The sequence below is a fragment of the Solanum lycopersicum genome, chromosome 3 (genome assembly GCF_036512215.1).
Source record: "Solanum lycopersicum chromosome 3, SLM_r2.1".
Classification (NCBI taxonomy): domain Eukaryota; kingdom Viridiplantae; phylum Streptophyta; class Magnoliopsida; order Solanales; family Solanaceae; genus Solanum; species Solanum lycopersicum.
In genome coordinates, this window is record NC_090802.1 from 49,768,753 (window position 1) to 49,790,320 (window position 21,568).

At 32.3% G+C, this 21,568-nt stretch overlaps 1 protein-coding gene across 13 annotated transcripts in view; it reads left to right on the top strand.

Moving 5' to 3' along the window:
- LOC101258734 (uncharacterized) overlaps positions 1-14,188 on the top strand; it is a 48,524-nt gene extending 34,336 nt beyond the window's left edge. For 9 of the 13 annotated variants that reach the window (XM_069295028.1, XM_069295029.1, XM_069295030.1 and 6 more), the window contains 13 exons: positions 886-1,000; positions 1,581-1,788; positions 1,876-2,067; positions 2,228-2,551; positions 2,652-2,874; positions 3,213-3,353; positions 3,547-3,661; positions 3,917-4,154; positions 5,151-5,342; positions 5,440-5,760; positions 6,531-13,016; positions 13,327-13,487; positions 13,584-14,188. In XM_069295028.1, the coding sequence (XP_069151129.1) occupies positions 886-1,000; positions 1,581-1,788; positions 1,876-2,067; positions 2,228-2,551; positions 2,652-2,874; positions 3,213-3,353; positions 3,547-3,661; positions 3,917-4,154; positions 5,151-5,342; positions 5,440-5,760; positions 6,531-6,750 (2,289 nt within the window). In that variant the 3' untranslated portion in view covers positions 6,751-13,016; positions 13,327-13,487; positions 13,584-14,188. The remainder of the gene's footprint in view (positions 1-885; positions 1,001-1,580; positions 1,789-1,875; positions 2,068-2,227; positions 2,552-2,651; positions 2,875-3,212; positions 3,354-3,546; positions 3,662-3,916; positions 4,155-5,150; positions 5,343-5,439; positions 5,761-6,530; positions 13,017-13,326; positions 13,488-13,583) is intronic. The other 4 variants (XM_069295036.1, XM_069295037.1, XM_069295039.1 and 1 more) reach the window with 2 other exon arrangements.
- The last annotated feature ends 7,380 nt before the right edge of the window (positions 14,189-21,568 follow it).

A 21,568-nucleotide genomic window follows, 5' to 3' on the forward strand; every position in this document is an offset into this window, starting at 1 on the left:
CCCTGAGGTCTTTAGTTTGAAAATACTGAAAGAGGTTTTACTTTAAATTAGTGATACTATCCTAATCATTGCCGGTGATAACGATAACGTCAACTTGGACCACCAAATAAAAACACAGACTAGATGCAATATATTGATAAAACACTGAGTGATCAACTTCACCACGAGTCATGCCGAACTCCTGAATTACTTACTGAACTCCCCATGTCTAGCTCAAGAAGACTTTCAAACCTTAGGCTTTAGAGTGACCTGCACAATCGACATTCAAGGATATTGAGAATACTGGAGCCCCCCCCCCCCCCAAGCTAATAAAATGATGTGGTAAAAGGAAGATATATGCTATTTTAAACCGGGATGAGAAATTATCATTCTAATCCAACCCAAATATTTGGGTATATCCTTTGGCAAAAGAGAAATTGGAAAACTTATATCAATCAGAAATAGTGCAATTGTCACCAAAAAGTGCTCAAAATTTGGTATAAAATGTATGAATTGTCTCTAAATCACGAGCCAAGTGACCCGAAAACTAGCTGGAACAGGCTCACGAATTGGAGCGTGGTACAATCGCGGTGGCTAGAATCCTGAAAGTCCTACTATTACTTTTTGATTGGTAAAGGATAAGTGTATTGATACTTGATGCTGTAGAACTGTACAATTAGAAAGCTTACAAGGAAGTCATACTATTATTTCATTTTTCACTTTATATTTATGTTGCCCGTGCCCTTCCAACGAGGATGCACTTGTGAGTAGTTTTTCTTTCTAAACACAATAATATCAATCCCTGTGCGGCTCCCCTTTACAAATTTTTTGGCTTGTTCTCTATCTCTCATTGCTGCAATTATTGCTATGTATACTGTCACTAAGCTTGAGTACGTTTATCGACAGAAACTTGGAGATGATATTTGCAGATATGGCCTATGCATCAGACAATGTGATGCAAACGTGGTATCACTCAAAATTAAGCAATCAAATATTGAACTTGAGATGTCCAACTTGGGAGGTATTAATTCAGCTGATTCTGTCATGCTACTGTGTTGCTGCAATGGTTTGGCTTTATGTAGTCCAAAAAAAATTTAATTGACACCTGAAATCAAAAAACAATGTTATGTGCATCATGTAACCATCTCTTAGCTTATTATCTCTTCTTTATGTTTTAACATTTTGCAAATTCCAGGGACGCATGCAAAAGGCAGTGGTGCTATTTGCGGATATTAAACCTTGTACCTTCAAACCTAAAGATTACTATTTGCGGAGATTCCATATTCTGTTATATGTTCTGATATATTTGCTTGCTTTCAGTTTCTCTACAAATTAATATGGTGCAACCCTTGCAAGTTTCTGTTACTTCAGTCTGGATGATTTAATTCCTGATGACATTTCTTTTCTGTTCCTTGTGTCTGTGGAGTTCTCCCCGAACTTCTCCTTACTTTCTGCTCCTGGTGCTATAACTAGTCTTGCAATTTAACAATCTGTTAAATTGAAAGAGATCATGTGGTTACTTGTTGAAGAGTGATACCTAATTCTCAACAGACATTAAATGCATCTTAGAAATTGTAACATGAAAATGGTCGTGGATGCAGCTTGGAATGGTCTTGATTCTTTTCACGACTTGGTCTATGATAAAGACGTGATTTTGGAGAAGATAGAAGGAAAGGCGGACAGTGCAGCTGCTGTTATATACAAGCTTCTCAGATCACCAAAACCTGAACAACTTTATCTCAAATATGCTCATGACATACTTGGCGTGGTTGCACTTCTTGGAGAGGTTCAGACCCACAAGCTTAGCAGGTTGGTGCTGGTATCCTTTTCTTTAAAATGAAGTATAAGAACTTCCTTGTCTATATGGATGCAACTGAGTGTGTTTTCTCCCCTTAGCATGCTTTCGACATATCTTGGAGAAGATCAGATGCTTGCTGTAGTATGCAAATCCCGTGCAGCTACCAGAGCTCTTGAAATTAATCAAATGGATGGAAATGTGAATTGCGCCAGTGTTCTTGACATATTAGCAGCTAAGCTTGGAATTTCCATCAAGGGTCAATATATGGTTATATGCCTCGAGGATATAAGGTAAGAACCTTTCTTTCTCTGGTTTACTTCATACTAAATGATATTAATTGTTAGGATTTTTGGTTTCTCGATCCAGTTGACAAATCATGTAATAACCATGTCTGATCAGTGCTCTCAGAAAAAAGAAACAATATGTAAAGTCCTAGCTTTTTTATTTCAGGCCATATAAGCAAGGAGTCAGCAGTGATCCCCAAAGAGAACTTGCTATTCCACAGCCTACTTTATCAAACAGAGAAACTCCCCCAGGCTTTTTGGGCTACGCAGTTAACATGATATTCCTTCCTGAAGAATATTTGCAGTTTAGAACTGCTTCAGGTTATGGTCTCCGAGATACATTATTTTATCATCTGCTTGGTAAGCTTCAAGTCTACAAGTCCAATGAGCACCTTTACATGGCAAGTTCCTGCATAGAAGATGGTGCGGTTTCCCTGGATGGTGGAATGATGAGAGGAAATGGAATTGTATCTGCATCTGTTGGATCTGAGTATGCACTTTCTTTTCCTACTTCTCTACCATTTATGAGTAGATTTTGCATGACATCCTTGGGCCTTGAATGATTAATGTTCTGTGTTTATCTTCTTCAGGGATCCATATATTCTATTTCCAATCATCTGTCTGGAAAGACAGTTACTCCTCTCACCTGAGAAAGTAGAAAGATTGAAGAGAATCGAAGAGTTGAAGCTGGAACAAAATCAACTTCAAGATCGAATACAGGAAGAGCTTAGGAATGAAGCCAAGTACAAGAAGAAGTTGGCTAAAAAGCTCATGGACAAAAAGCAGATTGATGATCAGTTTGAGGATGCACTTGTGAGTAGTTTTCGATTGCCCTGTAGTTGGTCGCATGTTCTACATTTCTAAAAATGAGGGCTGTTCCATCTATGTATTATATTTCCTGAAGAAACTTTGGCATCCTGTTGTGGAAATCTGAATGTTCAACATTCATTTGTATTTTCAGAAGGAAAGTATATTTTATGTTCCTCCTTAATGAAACAAAGATAGAAAAAATGGCATGTATGATTTGCGCATTAGTATTACTTGTTCACTGTAGATGTGGTGTGCACTCTAGGACCTTATACTAGACACTTGTTGAACTTCTTCTTAATAAGCAACTCTAACAAACTGATGTTTTTACATTACTTTTCCAGCTACGAATCGTTCCTGAGGCACCGCTTATGCATGATCCATCGCTCAATCAAGGAGGTCAGACTAGTTCCATTACTTTTGCTGGCAATCGGGACATAATACAAAATAGAACTGCTGAGGCTGTTAGCTGCCATTCCAAGGTGGTATGATTTTCAAAAATATTTGCCTAGATTATTTTATTTTGTCATTCATGGATGCAATGCAATGTACACAATAGTCTTGATGATAGGTATAGATATATCTACTAGCGTCCTTTATTTGAGATGATAATAACATAATAATATATTGTGAAATAAATGGATCAATATTCATGACTGCATCATTTAATTACTGCAGAAACTTGAGGATGCAATTGAGGAGACTGGTCTTCAAATTAAACACCATGATGATAACATAAAATTCTTAGAGGGTCAGAAGAACAGGTTGGATGATTCAATTTTGGATTTAGAAGGTATTGTTTCCTTCTTTTCAAGTTAATTAGGTGTGTTGTAAAATCACACATTGTAAGATTTCGTGATTACCTGTAGTGCAGAGTATCAGCCATCAGCTTGTTTCAATGAGCTTATGGGTTTAATTTTGTGTATTGCCTAATTAAAAGCACACAGTGTAGACTATAGCATTCACGTTAACTTTTTTCTTTCCCTTTTGTCATATGACTTTTCACTGTTTCTCAATTTTAATGCCTTGTGCTTGTGGGGTATTGTAGCTGCTCTCGCCAAGACTTATTCAGCAAGTGGAACTGGTTCTGAAAATAAGGAATCTTCCAATGGGCAGAATGAGGAGGAAACAATTGAACAAATCTTAAGTTTTGATAAATCTGCAGCTGCCATCTGTGTCCAGCTGCAAAAGCGTACTGGAGCTCAGATTACTAATATTCCATTTATGAAGGACATAGTAGGAATTGTTGCTTTGCTTGGGAAGGTTGACGACGACAATCTCAGCAGGTTTGTTTCACATAGCATCTAGTAATTGCTGACGTTTTCTACAATAAAATAGACAAAGAAGAAAAAAGAAATGAGCTTTATATGAGTCCACTTTTTATGCTAGTCCCTGTTCAAGAGATTATAGCACTCGTTCACTCTGTCCCAATCAAGATGATAGAGAAGACTTGAGACAAATAGTTTGATATGTTCTGGTCTTTTAATTGTCATAAGTATTGAGTGATTAGGGTTTGGAGGTCGCAGATTAGGGTAGAAGGTTAGTTGATAGTTGAATGTTTTCTCACTTTCTTAGGTCGTACTAAGTATATTATTATTATTATCATTAATAATAATATTCTTATTGCACTTTTCATCCTCTCACTAGGTATGTTTTTGCTATTGTTATTAAATACTTTTGGAATTTTTCTTTGTACAATTGACCTGGGAATAACCCCTTAGCATGTGGAGACTCTTTTGTGTATGAAAATGTGCATCTCTTTGCTCAAAGCTAGGTCTTGTCATGACGTAGAAGTTAGTATCTGAATAGTTCTTTTCATTTTGAGATTGAAGATAAAAGAAGCATGGCGTTTAAACAATGTTAGAGTGGGTTAAAATCCCATGTTGGTTGGGGAATGGATGTGCGTTTGCGTATATGGAAATCCTCCCCTCATGAGCTAGATTTTGGGTTTAAGTTTTGCCCAAGTGTCATATCCTTACATGATATCAGTGCGAGGGTAGTCCCTGTTTGGGATTTCTGTTCATGTTCCAGTCGAGCCTGGACGTGAAAGGGGTGTTCGAGTAGGTTAGAGCCCCACATTAGTTGGGGAATGAATGTGCGGTTTGCATATACAAGCTTGGGCAATCTTACCCTCATGAGATATATTTTGGGGTCGAGTGAGGCCCTAGTGCTATATCTTTACCAAAAAGTAGGCAGATAATGGAAGTTCACTGTACTAACCAATTTTTGTTTAGAATCACTGTATTATGAATGACATTTGTATCTTAATCTCTGAAATCCAGGACTCTCTCAGATTATCTTGGGCAAGGAACCATGTTAGCAATTGTTTGCAAGACGCTTGATGGACTTAAAGCACTGGAAACATATGATAAGGAAGGTCTTATAATTAAAAGTTCTGGTCTTCATGGAGTTGGAGCTTCAATTGGAAGACCTTTGGATGACCGATATCTTGTAATTTGTCTTGAGAACTTAAGGTTTGTGGTTATGATGATCTCTTCTTGCAAATACATCTCATATTGTTTAACACTTCTTTACTCTCTTATTTTTTCATTTTTGGGTTTATCATTTTAGACCATACACCGGTGAATTTATTGCTGATGACCCTCAGAGAAGGCTGTCCATAAAGAAGCCAAGATACGTCAACGGGAAAACTCTTCCTGGTTTTCTTGGTTTTGCTGTCAATATGATCAATATTGACACTGATAACTTATATTGTGTTACAAGCAATGGTCATGGACTGAGAGAGACCCTCTTCTATGGACTCTTCTCACAGTTGCAAGTATACAAAACAAGGGCAGACATGATGCAGGCACTACCCTTTATAGCTGGTGGAGCCATATCATTGGATGGTGGGATCATAAAGAGTGCTGGTATATTTTCCCTAGGCAAAAGGTAAAGAGATTTATCTTAAATAGTGCGTTTATATTCATAATTTTTTCTTCCTTCATAGTTCAACTTGTTTGTGAAGATACTTTAAAGAATTGATTGCCTCTTAACTTGTTCATTTTTTAGTATCAAGTTATATACTTCATCTCTAACTGTACGCCTGAACTGGGAAGCTGGTGTTATTTTGTGACCATGTTGCTTGACCTTTGTGGAGTTCAGTAGTTCAACCTTTCAAGAACTTACTCAATCAATCTGTATAGAATGGTGCATGAAAGCATGTTCTTCAATTTCTTTCACTATATCTGCAGCGAAGCTTCTGTAAGGTAGCCTTTGTTATATTTGTTTGTAACACATTATAGAAGTTAATCAGGAAAGATAATCTATAATATAATTTTCTGGGAGAGGAGTCTTGAGGATTTATCATGTTCCGAGTCTACGACACATTTTAGATTCACTGAATGACTTATGGTAGTTATTTATATCTTATATATTAATCCAATGTCTCGTGGGAGTTGTTTTTAATCCTATTCCTACGCTTATAAATTACATGTATTTGATTTTGTATGTTTATAAATTAGACTTATTTGAATTGACAGCACACTTTATTTTTCTTGTTGATTGTATCATTGAATCATTATCCTCCCTACCTTTCCAAGGTAGGGGCATGGATGCGTTCACTCCACCCTACCAGATCCACTTGTGTGGATGTATTGTTGTTTGTTTGTACATCACTAAATCATTTGGGTTCTTTCTTTCTCGTGTTTATTTTTGTAAAGGGAAGTACAGATCAAATTTCCAAAGAGTTGTGGAAGGTCATATATACCTGAAAACTATTTTGAAACTGAGATCCGGATGAAGGAGCTGAAGTGGGAAAGGGTAAGATGTGTGGAAGATTTAGAGAGAGAGCAAACATTGCTGACCAATGCTAAGAACAACTTTGAAATAAGGAAAGAAGAGTTTGTCAAGTTTCTTTCACAAAGCTCATCCCATCTTTGAGGGTGTTTAGTTAGACTATGAATGCTTGAGCTTTCTTTACTTGATACTCTTTGTCCGTACATCTTGCTTTAATTGATTGATGATGTCATTTGATAGCTGCAGACTGTACTTGCATTTTATCTTGTTAGGTGAGAACTCTGCATGGATAAGAGATCCTATTTTTTGCCCTGGGAACTGTTTAAGCTTGTGCTTGCCTTAGTATGCCAGTTATCAATGCTTTATTGAGCTGTCTAAAGATCGATGTACGTAGATATAGGAAGTGAGAGGCTAAAACCATTTCACGAGAAAGGGATGAAATTGGTTTTTCTTGGATGCAGTAAGACTGTCCTTTTTCAACCGATCCCCTGTATCCTCCAAAAGATCATGTTTACATTAAATTAATAAGAGACTACCCACCAAATGCAGGCTGGAACGATGTGCCACCAATGTTCTTCTCCATTTCCTTTGACAGACCAGTTCCTTCTTCTTTGGAGGTGCTAACAAATTCCATATTACCCCATTTACTGCTCCTGACAACCTCTGAATTGAATGTCGATGGTAGAGAAGCATTTATGAATCACAAGTACAGATCTTCTTTCTTCTGTGGCATCTACATAATTGCTTCCTTGTATTTGGAGTATTCAAGTGGCAAGATTTGAATCTTTGGACATTTTTTAGGCTAGACAAATCAGGAGCTTCTGAAGTTCCGCTGAAGCAATTTGTTCCTAGAGGAGACATATATAAATTGGAAATTTAGTCTAGGTATTGAATAGTCATTTAGTTGCGAAGTTTTTGCCATAATGTTAAAAATCCTAGTATTGAATTTTGGAGAGAGAAAATATTGAAGAAACGAGTGGAATATATGTCAAGGCAACCAAAGGAAGACTACTAGTAGATAAAAGATATAATTTAGGAAGATCTAGATAAGAGGTGCCTTGTTTATCAACTGGAGTGTTTGTAAGAAGAAATTGGAGTTGTTTCTAGACGTAGAGCATAGCGAAAGAATACAGTTTAGACTGTACATGTTTGTGAAATTTAGCTTTTTAAAGCAAATTCTGAATTTGTAGTAGTGTATTAGGGAATTTTGTTTCACACCCGAATTGGCTACATCTACGATAGAGGGTCTTCTTTTGAGGGAAAAAATCTTTTTGAACGGCATCTCAGCAAAAGAGAACTTGAACTGTGAACCATAAGGCAAGTACTTAAATGCTAATACAAACTTCTCCCACATACACACATGAAGGGGGGATAATCAAACCACCACTTTGCTAGATGAGTCTGGAGACCCAAGAGTCCGCCACAGAACCTAGACCTCGAGAGGCAAAGATCCAAGTAGCTACAACATGAAGTAAGCTTCACTTGTAACCTTAAGGAATATAGAAAGTTATTCGAAATTCCTAGCAAGGACTTTGGATGCTATTCATTCCTAAATTCCTTTTGCCCTTAACTTGCGAACTCGAATTAAACTGAGTGAAGCCTGAGATTCTTTTCGAAGACTTGAAGATATATAGTTGAAGAGGAGAAACTTTAATCAGAGCAAAGGTTGGGTTTGTTTTTTGGTTGTATTTTCCTCATTTTGATCCTGGGGCTGTTGCAAATATGATGCAACACATCTTGCACCATATTTGTATATTACCTTTATAAAAAAATATCTTGCACCATATTTGTTGTTCGTAAGAGACGAAGGAAGCCCTGCTCCACAAACGAAGGGGACTAACTGCACTGATCACCCTCATAGTTTGAATTTCTAAAAAGATTACAATAGAAGAGTTTGTCATCTTTTTTTTTAGAAGGTTTAAATAAGCATAGACATAATTAATTTAGGGTGTTCGTTGTCTTTTTAAGTAGAGGTCTACTAGGATACCTACAAGAGATAGACTTTTCATCTATGCTTAGTATTATGAAAAGCAAAAAGCGCAACAAACAGTTAAGGTTCTTTAGAGCTTTGCAAAGTACAAATAAGATGTGGGCTTTAATGAAAAACGACGCAAAGGGTGAAAAAATACAATTATGCATATGTTTAATCCAAGACTAATAATTATTGGGGAAAATATACAAAAGGGCCTGTTATTCGTCTATTTCAAAAAAAAAAAAACAAGAGGCTAAATTGGACATTGGACATACCCTTCTTCTTCTTCCTAACAATTTTTGCCATTAATGGCTTCTTTTCCTCCTTCTTCCTACTTCCCCCCCTCATCCTCTTCCGTCCTCATCATCATCATTCTTCTTAGTCGTCTTCTTTCTCCTTTTTTTTAATTAATGTATCGAAAATGTGAATCATTACGAGCAAATATATATCTAAAGACTCGAATCATCGAACAAATTTCATATCTAATCTCAAATTTTGGAATTGTTTAGAAGTTATTTAGAACTGATCGAGTTTGAACACTCTATGTATACTTCATGTGTAGTTAAGTTATTTTTCAGCTTTTTGAGTGTATCACATTGTATAGTTAGTTTATAACTTATGTATAGGTAAGCTACATTGTATAATCAGTACATTACTTTCTATGACTTTTGGCAAGCTATATATTCAAGCTTTTACATAAATCAACTTAGATATGACTTAACTTTTATCTGCTTGGCATCGATAACACTAATTATTACGAAAACATCATTACTAGGATGAATAATCTAACTAGATTCACTCAAGTATATAGCCTTGAAAGATAGGATGAGCTTTGTGAAAGAAACTTGACAAACTTTTGTTTCCTCATTTCATAGTTGATCTTTGCATCGGTCAGCAATGTTTGCTCTCTCTGTAAATCGCACCCTTTTCCACTTCAGCTCTTTCATCTGTCTCTCAGTTTCAAAATAGCTTTCAGGTAGATTCAACCTTCTAGAACTCTTTGAAAATTTGATCTTTACTTTACTTCCCTTAACAAAAAATATACACGAGAAAGATAGAATACAAATGATTAAGTTATGCAAAATAAACAAACAACAAATTACATAAACACAAGAATAAGATTAAAAACAACGATAATGAGATTAAGATATAAATAATTACCAAAAACCATTCAGGTATATCTAAAATATATCGTAAACTTGTACGTGATAATATTGAAACTAATCTCCCAGAAAATTATATTATCTTTCCTGATTAACTTTTTATAATGTGTTGATGACTTTTTTCATTGGAGGTGCAAATAAATTTCATATTTCCCCATTTACTTTCTCCTGACATCTCTTGAATATAGAATTTCTTTGTCTGTCTATCTTTAATTGAATATGATGGTAAAGAAACATTTATGAGTAAGCGTATCTTGTTATCAATGTCTTTCCACCCAACTTCCAAATCTAGCTCAGGGATGACAAGTGTAGATCTTCTTCTTCCACGTAGATTTGACATCTACATATTTGCCTCCTTGTATTTAAAGTATTCAAATGGCAATATATGAAACTTTGGAAATTTATTAGGCAAGAAAAATGAGGAGCTTGGGAAGAATCTTTTGCAGAATTTACTTTAAAGAAAGATTTAATTTATGTAAACTTCTGCTGAAGTAATTTGTTCGAAGAGAAGACATGGATAAATGAGAAATTTAGTAGTTGAGGCATTAAATAGTCATTTAATGGTAAAGGTTCTCGCTATAATATTAAATAAACTAGAAATACTTGTAAAAATTAAGAGAGAAAATATTGTAGAAATGAGTTGAATGAATGTAATGGGAACCAAAGGAAGACTACTAGTAGATTAAGGACACAATTTAGGAAGATCTAGATAACAGTTATCCAGGACAGGTCCCTAGTATATCATATGGATTGTTTGTAAAGAAGAAATTAGAGGTTTTTTGAACGTAGAGCATAGCGATAGTATATATTACAAAATGCACATGTTTATGAAATCAAGCCTTTTACGTTAAAACACAATCTCTGAATCTGTAGAATTTATCGCGGAATTCCTTCCATGCCCGACTCGGCTATATCTCTGATAGTGGGTCTTGTTTTGATGAGGGAAAAATCTTTTTTGAAAGGCATCTCGGTGAAAGAGGACTACTAATCGCGAAGCAACATACACTCATGATGGGGGGGACCAAGCCACCACTTTTACCTAATGAGTCCGGAGACCAATAAGCATACCACTTCTTTGTTGTCGTCGTCTTTTTCTTATTCGTTGTTGTCTTCTTCTTTCTTTTTTTATTTAATGTATAGAATACGTGAATCATTTCAATCGAATTATATATCAAAGAACTCAAATCATCGAGCGAATTTCATATCTAAAATTTGGAACTGTTTGGAGGTGATTTTGTGTTGATCGAAACTGAATACTCAAAGTAATCTTCATGGTTAGTTGAGTTATTTTTAAGCTTTTGATGTATCACAATGTATAGTCAGTGTACTACTCGTGTATAGGTAATCTATATTGTATAGTTAGAGGTTGTTTGTTTGCAAACAAGTTATCCCATGATTAGTTATCTTGGATTAGCTATCATGGAATTACCCACTATTTATATGGGATAAATTATCCCATTGCTATGATATAGATGGTGGGATAAGTTACCCCAAACATGGCAACCAAACAGATACAAAAACTTTATCCTACCACTATTTATTTCTATCACTCACACCACACTGTCCCTCAGTGTATTACTTTCTATGACTTTTGACGGATTATTATGTAAATAAAATATGGTTATTTCAAAACCTGTTTGGATTGATTTATTTGAAGTGTTTTTAAGATAAAATAGCTTTTAAGCAGTTTCGTAGTGTTTGGATAAGTTAAAAAAGTACGTATAAGCACTTAGTTTTAAGATAAAATGACAAAAATAAATCAAAAGTCATAAGTATGAGTTGTAACTTAAGGTTTTTGGCTTATAAGTCAAAACTGAAAAGCCAATCCAAACAAGCTGTAAACTAATAATTTTATTGTATATATTTGAAACTAGCCCATAATTATTAGCATGAATGACAAATATAAGAACAAACAAATTGAATTTTTTTGTACGATAGAAGTGAAATATCAATTGCTTAGTGTTACATCTTCATAAGAGATTCATTGATAACGAAAAGTATGCCTTAGACTCTTGATGCTGATATTGAAGCGCGCAAAGCGCTCAATAAGTTTTGATACTCGCTTTAGGGCCCATATGCTAACTATGATTGTTTGGTTTCATTTATTGTGTTTGCATGTATGGAAAAAAACCTAATAGAAAATGTTGACTACCTATGCTAATATAATAATAAAGACTTCTTCATATAAATGTGCTGAAAATGCTTTTCTTTCATATATTTTTTCTTTTTAGTGAAAAGAGTCACACGTTATGACAAGCATATTATTAGAAGACTCTAGCTTTGCTTCCTTATCCTTGCTAACTAGAAATGAACCCTCACGAGTTGAGTAAAAGCACTTAGCCTATCCCCCCCCCCCCCCCCTCTCTTTACGAGCTGTTTTTGTACTCCAAATTAAAGAACCTTAAAAATTTCATAATTGCATTGTTGTTAGCTTTTTGGCATAAAATGCAGGATGATTTTAATTCTATATAGAATCCATTACAGAGGTAAAAAAAGGCAGTCAATATTGTACCTACATATTTCTCTCTCACTGCTACTTTTTGTAAATAAAGTAATACGTGTATTACTTACCACTACTACCTTATGATGTTTTGTTCTCAGTGTATGATCTATTGTCGTCGTGTATGCAGCCACAGTGACATCCTGCAGTAACTTGTAGTAGAGTGGTACCTCATTCTCAACAGACCGTCTTAACTTCTGTCTAGACATATTAAAATGCTCATGGATGCAGTTTATACCGCTCTTGATTCTTTTCACGACGTGGGCTATGATAAAGAAGTGGTTATGGAGAAGATTGAAGGAAAGGCAGACAGTGCAGTTGTTGTTGTCCACAAGCTGCTCAGATCACCAAAACCTGAACAGCTGTATCTCAAATATGCTCATGACATACTTGGCGTGGTTGCAATTCTTGGAGAGTTTCAGACCCATAAGCTTAGCAGGTTGATGATGGTATCCTTTTCTTTAAAAACGACTCAGTTTAAGAACTTCCTTGGCAGTATGGATGTAATTACATATGTTACCTATCCATAGCATGCTTTCAACACACCTTGGAGAAGATCAGTTGGTTGCAGTAGTATGCAAATCCCGTGCAGCGCCAGAGCTCTTGACAATTATCAAATGGATTGAAATGTGAATTGCACCAGTGTTGTTGACATATTAGCAGTTAAGCTTGGAATTTCCATCAAGGTTCAAGATTTCTGTTGGATCAGATCTTTTGTGAAGCTTTTGGACCTAGCAAAAAGGGCTCTAAGCCTTCACGCAAGCAAGCGTATAAGGTTAAAGCATTTCTTTCTCTGGTCTACTTTATACGAACTGTTTTCAATTCTTATAAATTTTAGGTCTCTCGATCCAGTAAACACATCATGTTTCATCCATGTGTGATCAATGCTCAGTGGAAAAAAAAGTGTAAGGTCCATGCCTTTTTGTTTTGGGCTATATACACGGGGACTCAGCAGTGATCTCGAAAGAGAAGTTGCTTTTCCACACCCAACTTTATCAAGTGGAGAAACTCTCCCTAGAATTTTTGCTATACGGTTAATATGATATTCGTTGCTGCTGAACATTTACAGTTTAGAACTTCTTCAGGGGATGGTCTCCGGGAGACATCATTTTATTGTTTGCTCAATACTCTTCAAGTCTAGAGTCTAGAGAGCAACTTTACATGGTAAGTTTCTGCAAAGAAGATGGTGCGGTTCCCTTGGATGGTGAAATGATGAGAGGAAATAGAGTTGGATCTTAGTATATATGTACTTTCTTTTTCCTACTTCTCTACCATTTATTTGCTTCTCACAAAGATCCATGGGCCTTAAATGATTAACGTCTGTCTTTATTTCTATTTCCAGTCATGGAACTACGTTGGCCCTCTCACCCGAGAAAGTATAAAGATTGAAGATAATCGAAGGCTTGAAGCTGGAACTTAATTAGTCAATTGCATGATCAGATTAAGGAAGAGATTAGGACTCGGACAAAGTACACCTTTGCCTGGAATTTACAACTCTGACATGCTGGTTTGCTTCTTGCGAGTCTTGTACATGTATTTACTCCGGTCACTTCTGTTAAATCTATGTGTTTTGAACTATGGTAAATTCCATGAAGAGCAGGTAGTAAGAATAGGTTGTAAAAACGTGGTCCAGTAATTCAGCAATTTTGATTTGAAAAGGTTTTCAGCAAACTTGTTTAAGGAAATAGCTTGAGGCGACATAGTTTAAGAAGTACACAGAAGCGGTTGCGGCGAAGACAAAAGTTCAAATTGGCGGCTTAGTACAAGTTCAACAAAGCAGAAATCTATTTAAGGAAATATGTTTTCTTATTTAAGTAAGGAAACTGTGCTTTCTTATTTATTTAAGGAAATTATGTTTTCTTATTAAACAAGGAAAGTGTGCCTCATTATTTATTCAAGGAGAAGTTGTTAAAGGTAAGTTCAACAAAAATTTGTTGAAGTTGATAAGTAGTATTTCGTTGAAGAACAAATTCAAGTTCGATGAGGTTTTGTTCAAAGTCCTAGTAGAAGTCAACAAGGATTTGAAGAAGGCAAATACAAGTTGAATTATATAAGGATTTGTAGAAGTTCTGAAATATAAATAGAGAGCTATTTGCATCAGAAAAAATTGCGCACTTATATAGTGAGAAGATCAAAACACGATCAAGAAGCTTAAAAGAGTTTTGAGATTTATTGGAGTGTTGCAATTTGTGAGGAAAAATTGTAAGATTGTATTCAAGAGTCTTGTTTACAATCTGAGTTTGTGAGTAAGAGTTGTTCGACAAGTTAGAACTTGAAAAACATTAGAAGATATAAAACATGGGGGTTTTGTGTCTTTGGGTAGCTAGAAATTAGAGTTTATAATTTCTTAGCTAGGAATTAGAGTTTATAATTTCTATAGGAATTAGAGTTTATAATTTTTAGGCTACATAGCTTTGGAATCTTTTGTTGAGACTTAAAGTTTAATAAAATGGAGTTGAATCCTGCAGAGGTGTAGGTCGTGATTTTTACCCTTAAGAGTTAGGGTTTTCCGCGGTAAAATATTGTGTTATTATTTTATTTGCTTTACAAAACGTAATTGTTGTAATCTGCAAAAAATATTGTGTTGTTCGAATTGATTATCGTTAAGTTTCAAACAAACAAAAACACATCGTCTGTACGTGATCCTGTGAAGAATTCAGGAGATAGAATTCCAACAACTTCCCTTTTGCGAAGAAACACAGGGTAGTTTACTCTGTACGAATTAACACCTATAGCCTTCCAAATAAATGAATGATCAAGGTGTATAGTCATAGGAATCACTTATTGATCTTTGTTTAGGAAGTAATTAAAAGTGGAGTTGTTGAATCTATTCCATTTTTAGATATGCTTGTATGTGAGTCGCATATAGGGCTGGGCATAAACATCGAAAAATCGAAACATCGTACCGAATCGAATTTTTTTGGTATTTCGGTTTTCGGTTCGATATTCGGTATATATTTTTGTATTTTTCGGTATTTTGGTTCGATTTTTGATATGTGATTTTGTGTAATTTGGTATTTCGATTTACCGAAATATATTATATTATTATATATATTTATATTATATTAATTATTAATATTAAATAATAAATATTATAATTTAAAATTAAAAATTAAAAAGTAAAAGACTTTTTTATATAACTATTTTTAGCCCATTAAGCTAAAAATCAAACAAAAAAATTTGTAAATTTTTAAAAGCCCAACTAAGCAGACCCATTAAAAAACTGAAATAACAAAATCGAATCGAAATAATAAAAACCGAACCGAATCAAAATATTTTGATTCGGTATTCGTTATACAATTTACAAAAACTGAAAACCGAAAAAATCGAAAAAAAATCAAATTGAACCGAAATACCGAATGCCCAACCCTAGTCGCATACCAGCATATCTAAAAAGGAACAGATGCATGTAGCAGCATCACTTTTAATTATGTGACAGTAGGATAACTACTGAAATTATGGATCTAGTGCCTTGTTACAAACAGTTGCAGCAATATATAGTTATACTAGTGAACTTGTGGCGCATTCGTTAACTTTCCTAAATATATAGTAACTAGTTAACATGTTTGCGCTTCACGAGATCACAACAACTATTTTAGTGATAAATCTTAGAAAGTAGCATATACTATAAAAGAAGATATATGATTAATACTTTGGTAAAAACTTTAAAATGTTTATCATAATTATTTCAATCTATAAGATACAATTTTCTTATTAATTATCAAAGAATTATTATACAAATAATGTTACTTAAGTAAAAATATAAATAGATTAGGATTTTTGTAAGTCATGAAATGGACCAACTAATAAAAAGAACAACGCAACATAGTACTATTTTCCTATTTATTTTTAAAAAATTAAAATTAAAGTATATCTTGTTATCAAAAGCTTACAACCACAAATAGAGAAAAAAACATATCCATTTGTGACATGTAGAAACCTTGAATATCTTATGTGTAAATTATAGACAAAATTTTTAAATCATTATGTTTTGAAAAAACTAAATGTAGAGATAACGAAAAGATTCATCGAAAGGAGTTGGAGATATGTCATTTAAGTAGAAAATGTAAATAGAGGAAGGTTTTTGTAATTTATGAGATGTAATAAATATTATAAAAAATTTCATTACCAAAATTAATTAGTGAAGAGACTAAAATCATTTTTTCAGTTTCATAATCAACTTAATTAAACAAATATCAATTTTCTCTATGTATAATTATTTTTCTAGTTTTAGGATTTCTTAACTTAAGAAAATAAATATGTTCCTTGCAATTGGATACTGGTAGAAGAAAATTGGTTCACTCTGAAAAATTTCATTAAATTAAAAGAATTATACGTTTTGTGAAAATTGAATCCAACAATCATATATATAGACTAATTTTACATAAGTGTTAACAAATACAAAACAAAAACTTAATGGAGAGAATTTCATCACTTTTTTTGGTCAATTCAAATTTTACAAAAGAAAAAAATGTGTTATATCATCTAAATTTGGATGAAAAGAAGCTGATGAAACTAAACAACAGATGATTAAATCTTGATCGAGAAATTGTGTCATATTAACATGTTATATACATAATATATATTGATGGAGTATGGATAATATTTTCAAAACACAGAAGTTTGTATATGTGATGAAAATATCACAAAAAATATATATTTAAGCAATAAAATAGCCAGTTGAATATCAGGTTGCCCTTGATACAAAAAGTTTGCTTTATAATATAATCATGTTCTTGAAGGGGACATATCTTGATGGATAAATTATCAATTGAAAAATTATATAATCAACAATTAATGCATCTATATATTTGTAAATTATTGAAACTTCTACTTTTTCAAATTATAATCTAACAAACTTTTGATGAATCTTCCACCGTCATTAAGCTTTCTTCTTCATTTTGGTGACTTGTAGCAAATTAATTTTTGATAAGCTCCTCAGACGAATCTTACAGTGCCTTTAAACTTTCTTCTTCATCTTGATAAACTTTGTAACACAAGAATAAATTTTTAAAAATATATCCATAATTTTCATACAGCTGAAAAATTAAAAAAATAATACTAACAATATGAAGTTGGAGAAAATATAAACGAGCATGAGTGAATATTATTTATAGATGGTTTAAATAATAGGAATTAAGTAGAAGGAAGTTGAGGGGACATGTTATTTAATTAGAGAATACAAATGGGTGGATGTTTTTTTTTGTAACTTTCATATGATATAATTATATGTAATGAATATGATTAATTATTTTAATTATTTAATAAATTGATTAATGAAAAACTAAAAAAAAAGCAAAAAAAAAAGATAAATAGAATCGTAGGCCATTGAAAGGTGTCAATGTCTCTTCTTTTTTAATTATAATAATAAATATGCTTGAATTTTTTAATCAATAGACAAATTATTTAATGAAAAAAATATCAAAAAAGAGAGAAAAGAAAAGATAAAAATGAATGGAAGTCATAGAGAGGTGTCACATTACCTCTTCTATATATATGATGGACCGAGTTACCCTTTGAAATAATTAATACACATAGCAAAGAATAATTATTATTTTTTGTGATAGACGAACACATATTTAGGAACAACACCATGCATCCAAATCCCCCGTGTTAAAGAAATTGATATTCTTCACTTCAAAGATTTTCAAATCCATGAAAATAATGCATATAGAGAAACCAATTAAGCATCGATAAGAAAAGTTGACAATATGTTCAATAGCTTGAAAATATCTTTTTAAACTATTTTCCGGAAAAGTAAGGGCGACTAATTACACGTGTTCATTCACATAAGTAAAAATAGAAGAAAAAAAAAATTAAAACTCAACAAGTATACACATGGTTACAAATTACAACAATTAATGAGAATATAAATAGAGAGAAAATTATGAAAAGAAATTCATTATCGTTCAAAAATCAGTTCCTAAACCACATAAAAAAAATATGACATACTCGCATATTATATTTAAATTTCATACGCACGTGAAGAAATCGTGAATAATCTGACTCTGCTTATTCATCACATAAAAAAACTTTATAGCCAACAATTAATTTTCATGTGAGAAAAATCGAAAGTCTCTTGGAAATATTCGCATGATAATTTCTTGAAAACTCTATTTCAAAAATTTTCAAATGACTACAATTATCAAAGGAAATTTTTTTTTGAACTTATAACTAAAAAGACTAATATGCGTTCTCGTTCAAAGTATGAAACATCTAATGAATCATAAGCTAAATTTGATGTATTAGCCTTGATATGGAATATAAAACATAATCAGCAATCAAAACTATAAATAAAGAATATTTATAAATATATTGGAATTTTTTTCCAGGAATTAAATACTACTTAATGAAAAAATTAGGTTAAAAAGTTCCAAAACAAAATAAAATAGGTGAATAGCATTTTAAACTTTTCAAAAATGTCATATAAGCGGGTTTATGATCTTTTTTTTTTATATATATATAATACTGAAAACATTTAAACATAGTTAAGTATAAAATTTGTGTACCTTTGATTGTTGCAGGGAATGAAAATTCACGAACTGAATAATTTGCTCCAAATCCTTCTTTGAATCACTAGGAAACAAAGATGGTTTTCACAAACTAAATGTTTTTATTATAAACTTTAGAGGTTTTTGTTATTCTTCCTGGATTTTCTTTCTGAAGCGTTCAAGTCAAAAGAAAAGGAAAAAATAATTAATTTAAAAAGGTGTGATTATTAACGTTTGAACAATTACTATGTAATTGTTCCCACTCCTTTTTAAAATTAATACTTATCTTTTTTTCCTTTCTTTTTATTATTATTTTTTTATTCAGAAAGAAATTTTTGGGTTTGTTCGGTCGGATTGATCCACCTGGGCGATCCAAACCGAAAACTTACAAAAACTAGTAAGTTTTTTGTATCACTAAATTGATAAAATAATACTTAAAATCTACCAGGCATTAAAATTAAAACACTAAATTATCTTACATACATAATGTAAAAAAAATAAAAACTATTACGCCTTAATTATCATCTTTCCTTAATAACATTAACATAAATTAACGAGTGTAAAATAGATACGATAGATTTTTGAGGAAGTTAACATTTAGAGCTCTTCTATTTTTTAGATTTTTAAATTTATTAAAGTTGAAAATTTATCAAAAAGTGGATGCAAAAACTTTTTGTCCTTGTTTTATTAATAATATAAACTCTTTATTTACTCTTTTTGTCTTACATTACTTGGTCCTTATTTTACTCATCCTTAAACAAATCTTGAATTAAAGGTATGTTTTTTAAATTCTACTTTTTTTAATCATTACTTTATCTAGCTATTAAAAACAAGGTTCGAATAGAAAAATATAACAAAATTTTATTAATTTCATAAATTGAAACAATTTGATATATGGGGTAAGTAAATATAAAAGAGTGAGAGTAATTTCAATTTATGTACGATAAAATGTCATAAATTAATTAAAATTCACCAATGAAATTTAAATTATAAATTATATATCATCTAAAATTTAAATCTCAAATTACATAATAACAATCAATTTGTGTGATACTCCATGCTTATTATTTTACCCAATTAATAATTAACATGCTCTATACAGTATGTTTCGCCTAAGCTAAGCATAAGAAAAAATAAGTTATGACCTAAAATGAATATTGTTCGAGCAAACATACCATGAACCCTAATACCGTTGTTTTTTCTTTGATTAAAGCCTCAAAACAAGCTCAATCTATCAAAATTATGATTTATTAGTGAATACGAATTATGGGTGTACATGATCAGATCTTTTCGGGTTTTTCAAATATCAAATCAAATTATTGGTGTAGAAATTTTAAATTTATAAACCAAATCAAATTAATAAAATTCAGAAATTCTTTTTGGGATTTTTAATCTCGGGTTGGTTCGGGTTTTTCATATATAAAATTAAACTATTGTGTAGAACTTTTTAAAATTTATAAATCAAACTAAACTAATGAACTTTGGATTTTTCCGTATTTTTCGGTAAAGTTCGCAAACACACATATAATTTACTTGTGCTCCAAATATTTCTTTAGTCCAACCAAAATACAATTATATAAGGTGTTTCTTAAAAAAAAGTAACACAAAATATGAATGAGTATTGATGACATAAAAATATTAAATAATAATAATAATGAAATCATCATATAAAATAAATAGTGTAAAATTATGCTGAAAAAAATCATAATTTAAAAGTACTAAACCATGCTAAAATAAGTTTAATAAGTATTAGTAATATTCTAAATATTTAAGTAAAATAAAATTAGATTTAAGTAAAATAAAATTAGATTAATCCTACGATGCTCATGTTGTAATATAAAAATTTAGGTAAAAAATTGAGTTGAAAAGGTTAATCCTACGAGCCGACTTTGAATCTATATAAAATTTTCTTTCAAAATAAATTTACCCAAAATGAAATCAAATTAGAAGGTTTATCGAAAACGAAGTTTAAATTGACTATCAAGTCATTAAAAATAATTTCAAATTACATGTAAAAAAAAATTCCCAACTTTTTATATTCATACATAATTTAAACGACAAAATCAGTGATGCATCAACGAAAAATTATCAAATAGGGAGTTATAATCTTACAAGCACAATGATATCTCAAAAAACTTTAAAATCTCTTCATTTTGAGCTAAAAACTCCCCCAAAAAAAGGTCCAAATTTGACAATACATTTTTGTTTGTCTGAGTACCAAGCATTTTTCGTGAGTGTGAACCAACGAACCGATCTAGACTCTCTCAAAAGCAATCATATCCCTCTCAATGTGATGAATAATGTGACATGGTCCATTAACTCTTCTTCATGAGCGCTCTGAAAAATTCTTGTACGTAAAGATGACTAAAGCTTCACAAATATGAAGAACGATTTGATCTGCACAAAAAAAATTGACAATTTTAGATACAAGTAAATTAGCACAATAAATCGCCAAATTTGTTTGAGACCTCTTGAATATGAGTTAATAGTGCAACTCGATGATAAAACACATTCCTGCATGTTTGAATCATCAAATTACTATTCAAAAATTATTTTACAAAATGTTAACGTGGTCTACTTTAAACTCATAAAAAGACTAGAACAATGCTAAAGGGTTCAAATCTTCCTGAACCTCTTGGAAATCGTGTGAATTTTTCATATGAGTCATAAGTTATCATTCAAACTTAGCAAAATCATCAAAACTAGATTTTGACCTCGTTAATTACAAATATTGATTTTGGTTTAACTTTCAAAACGAAAAGAATTAACCTAAAATGTATTCAATCATCTCAAATACCGTGTCATCTCAAGTTATAAAACATTTTACAATTTATAA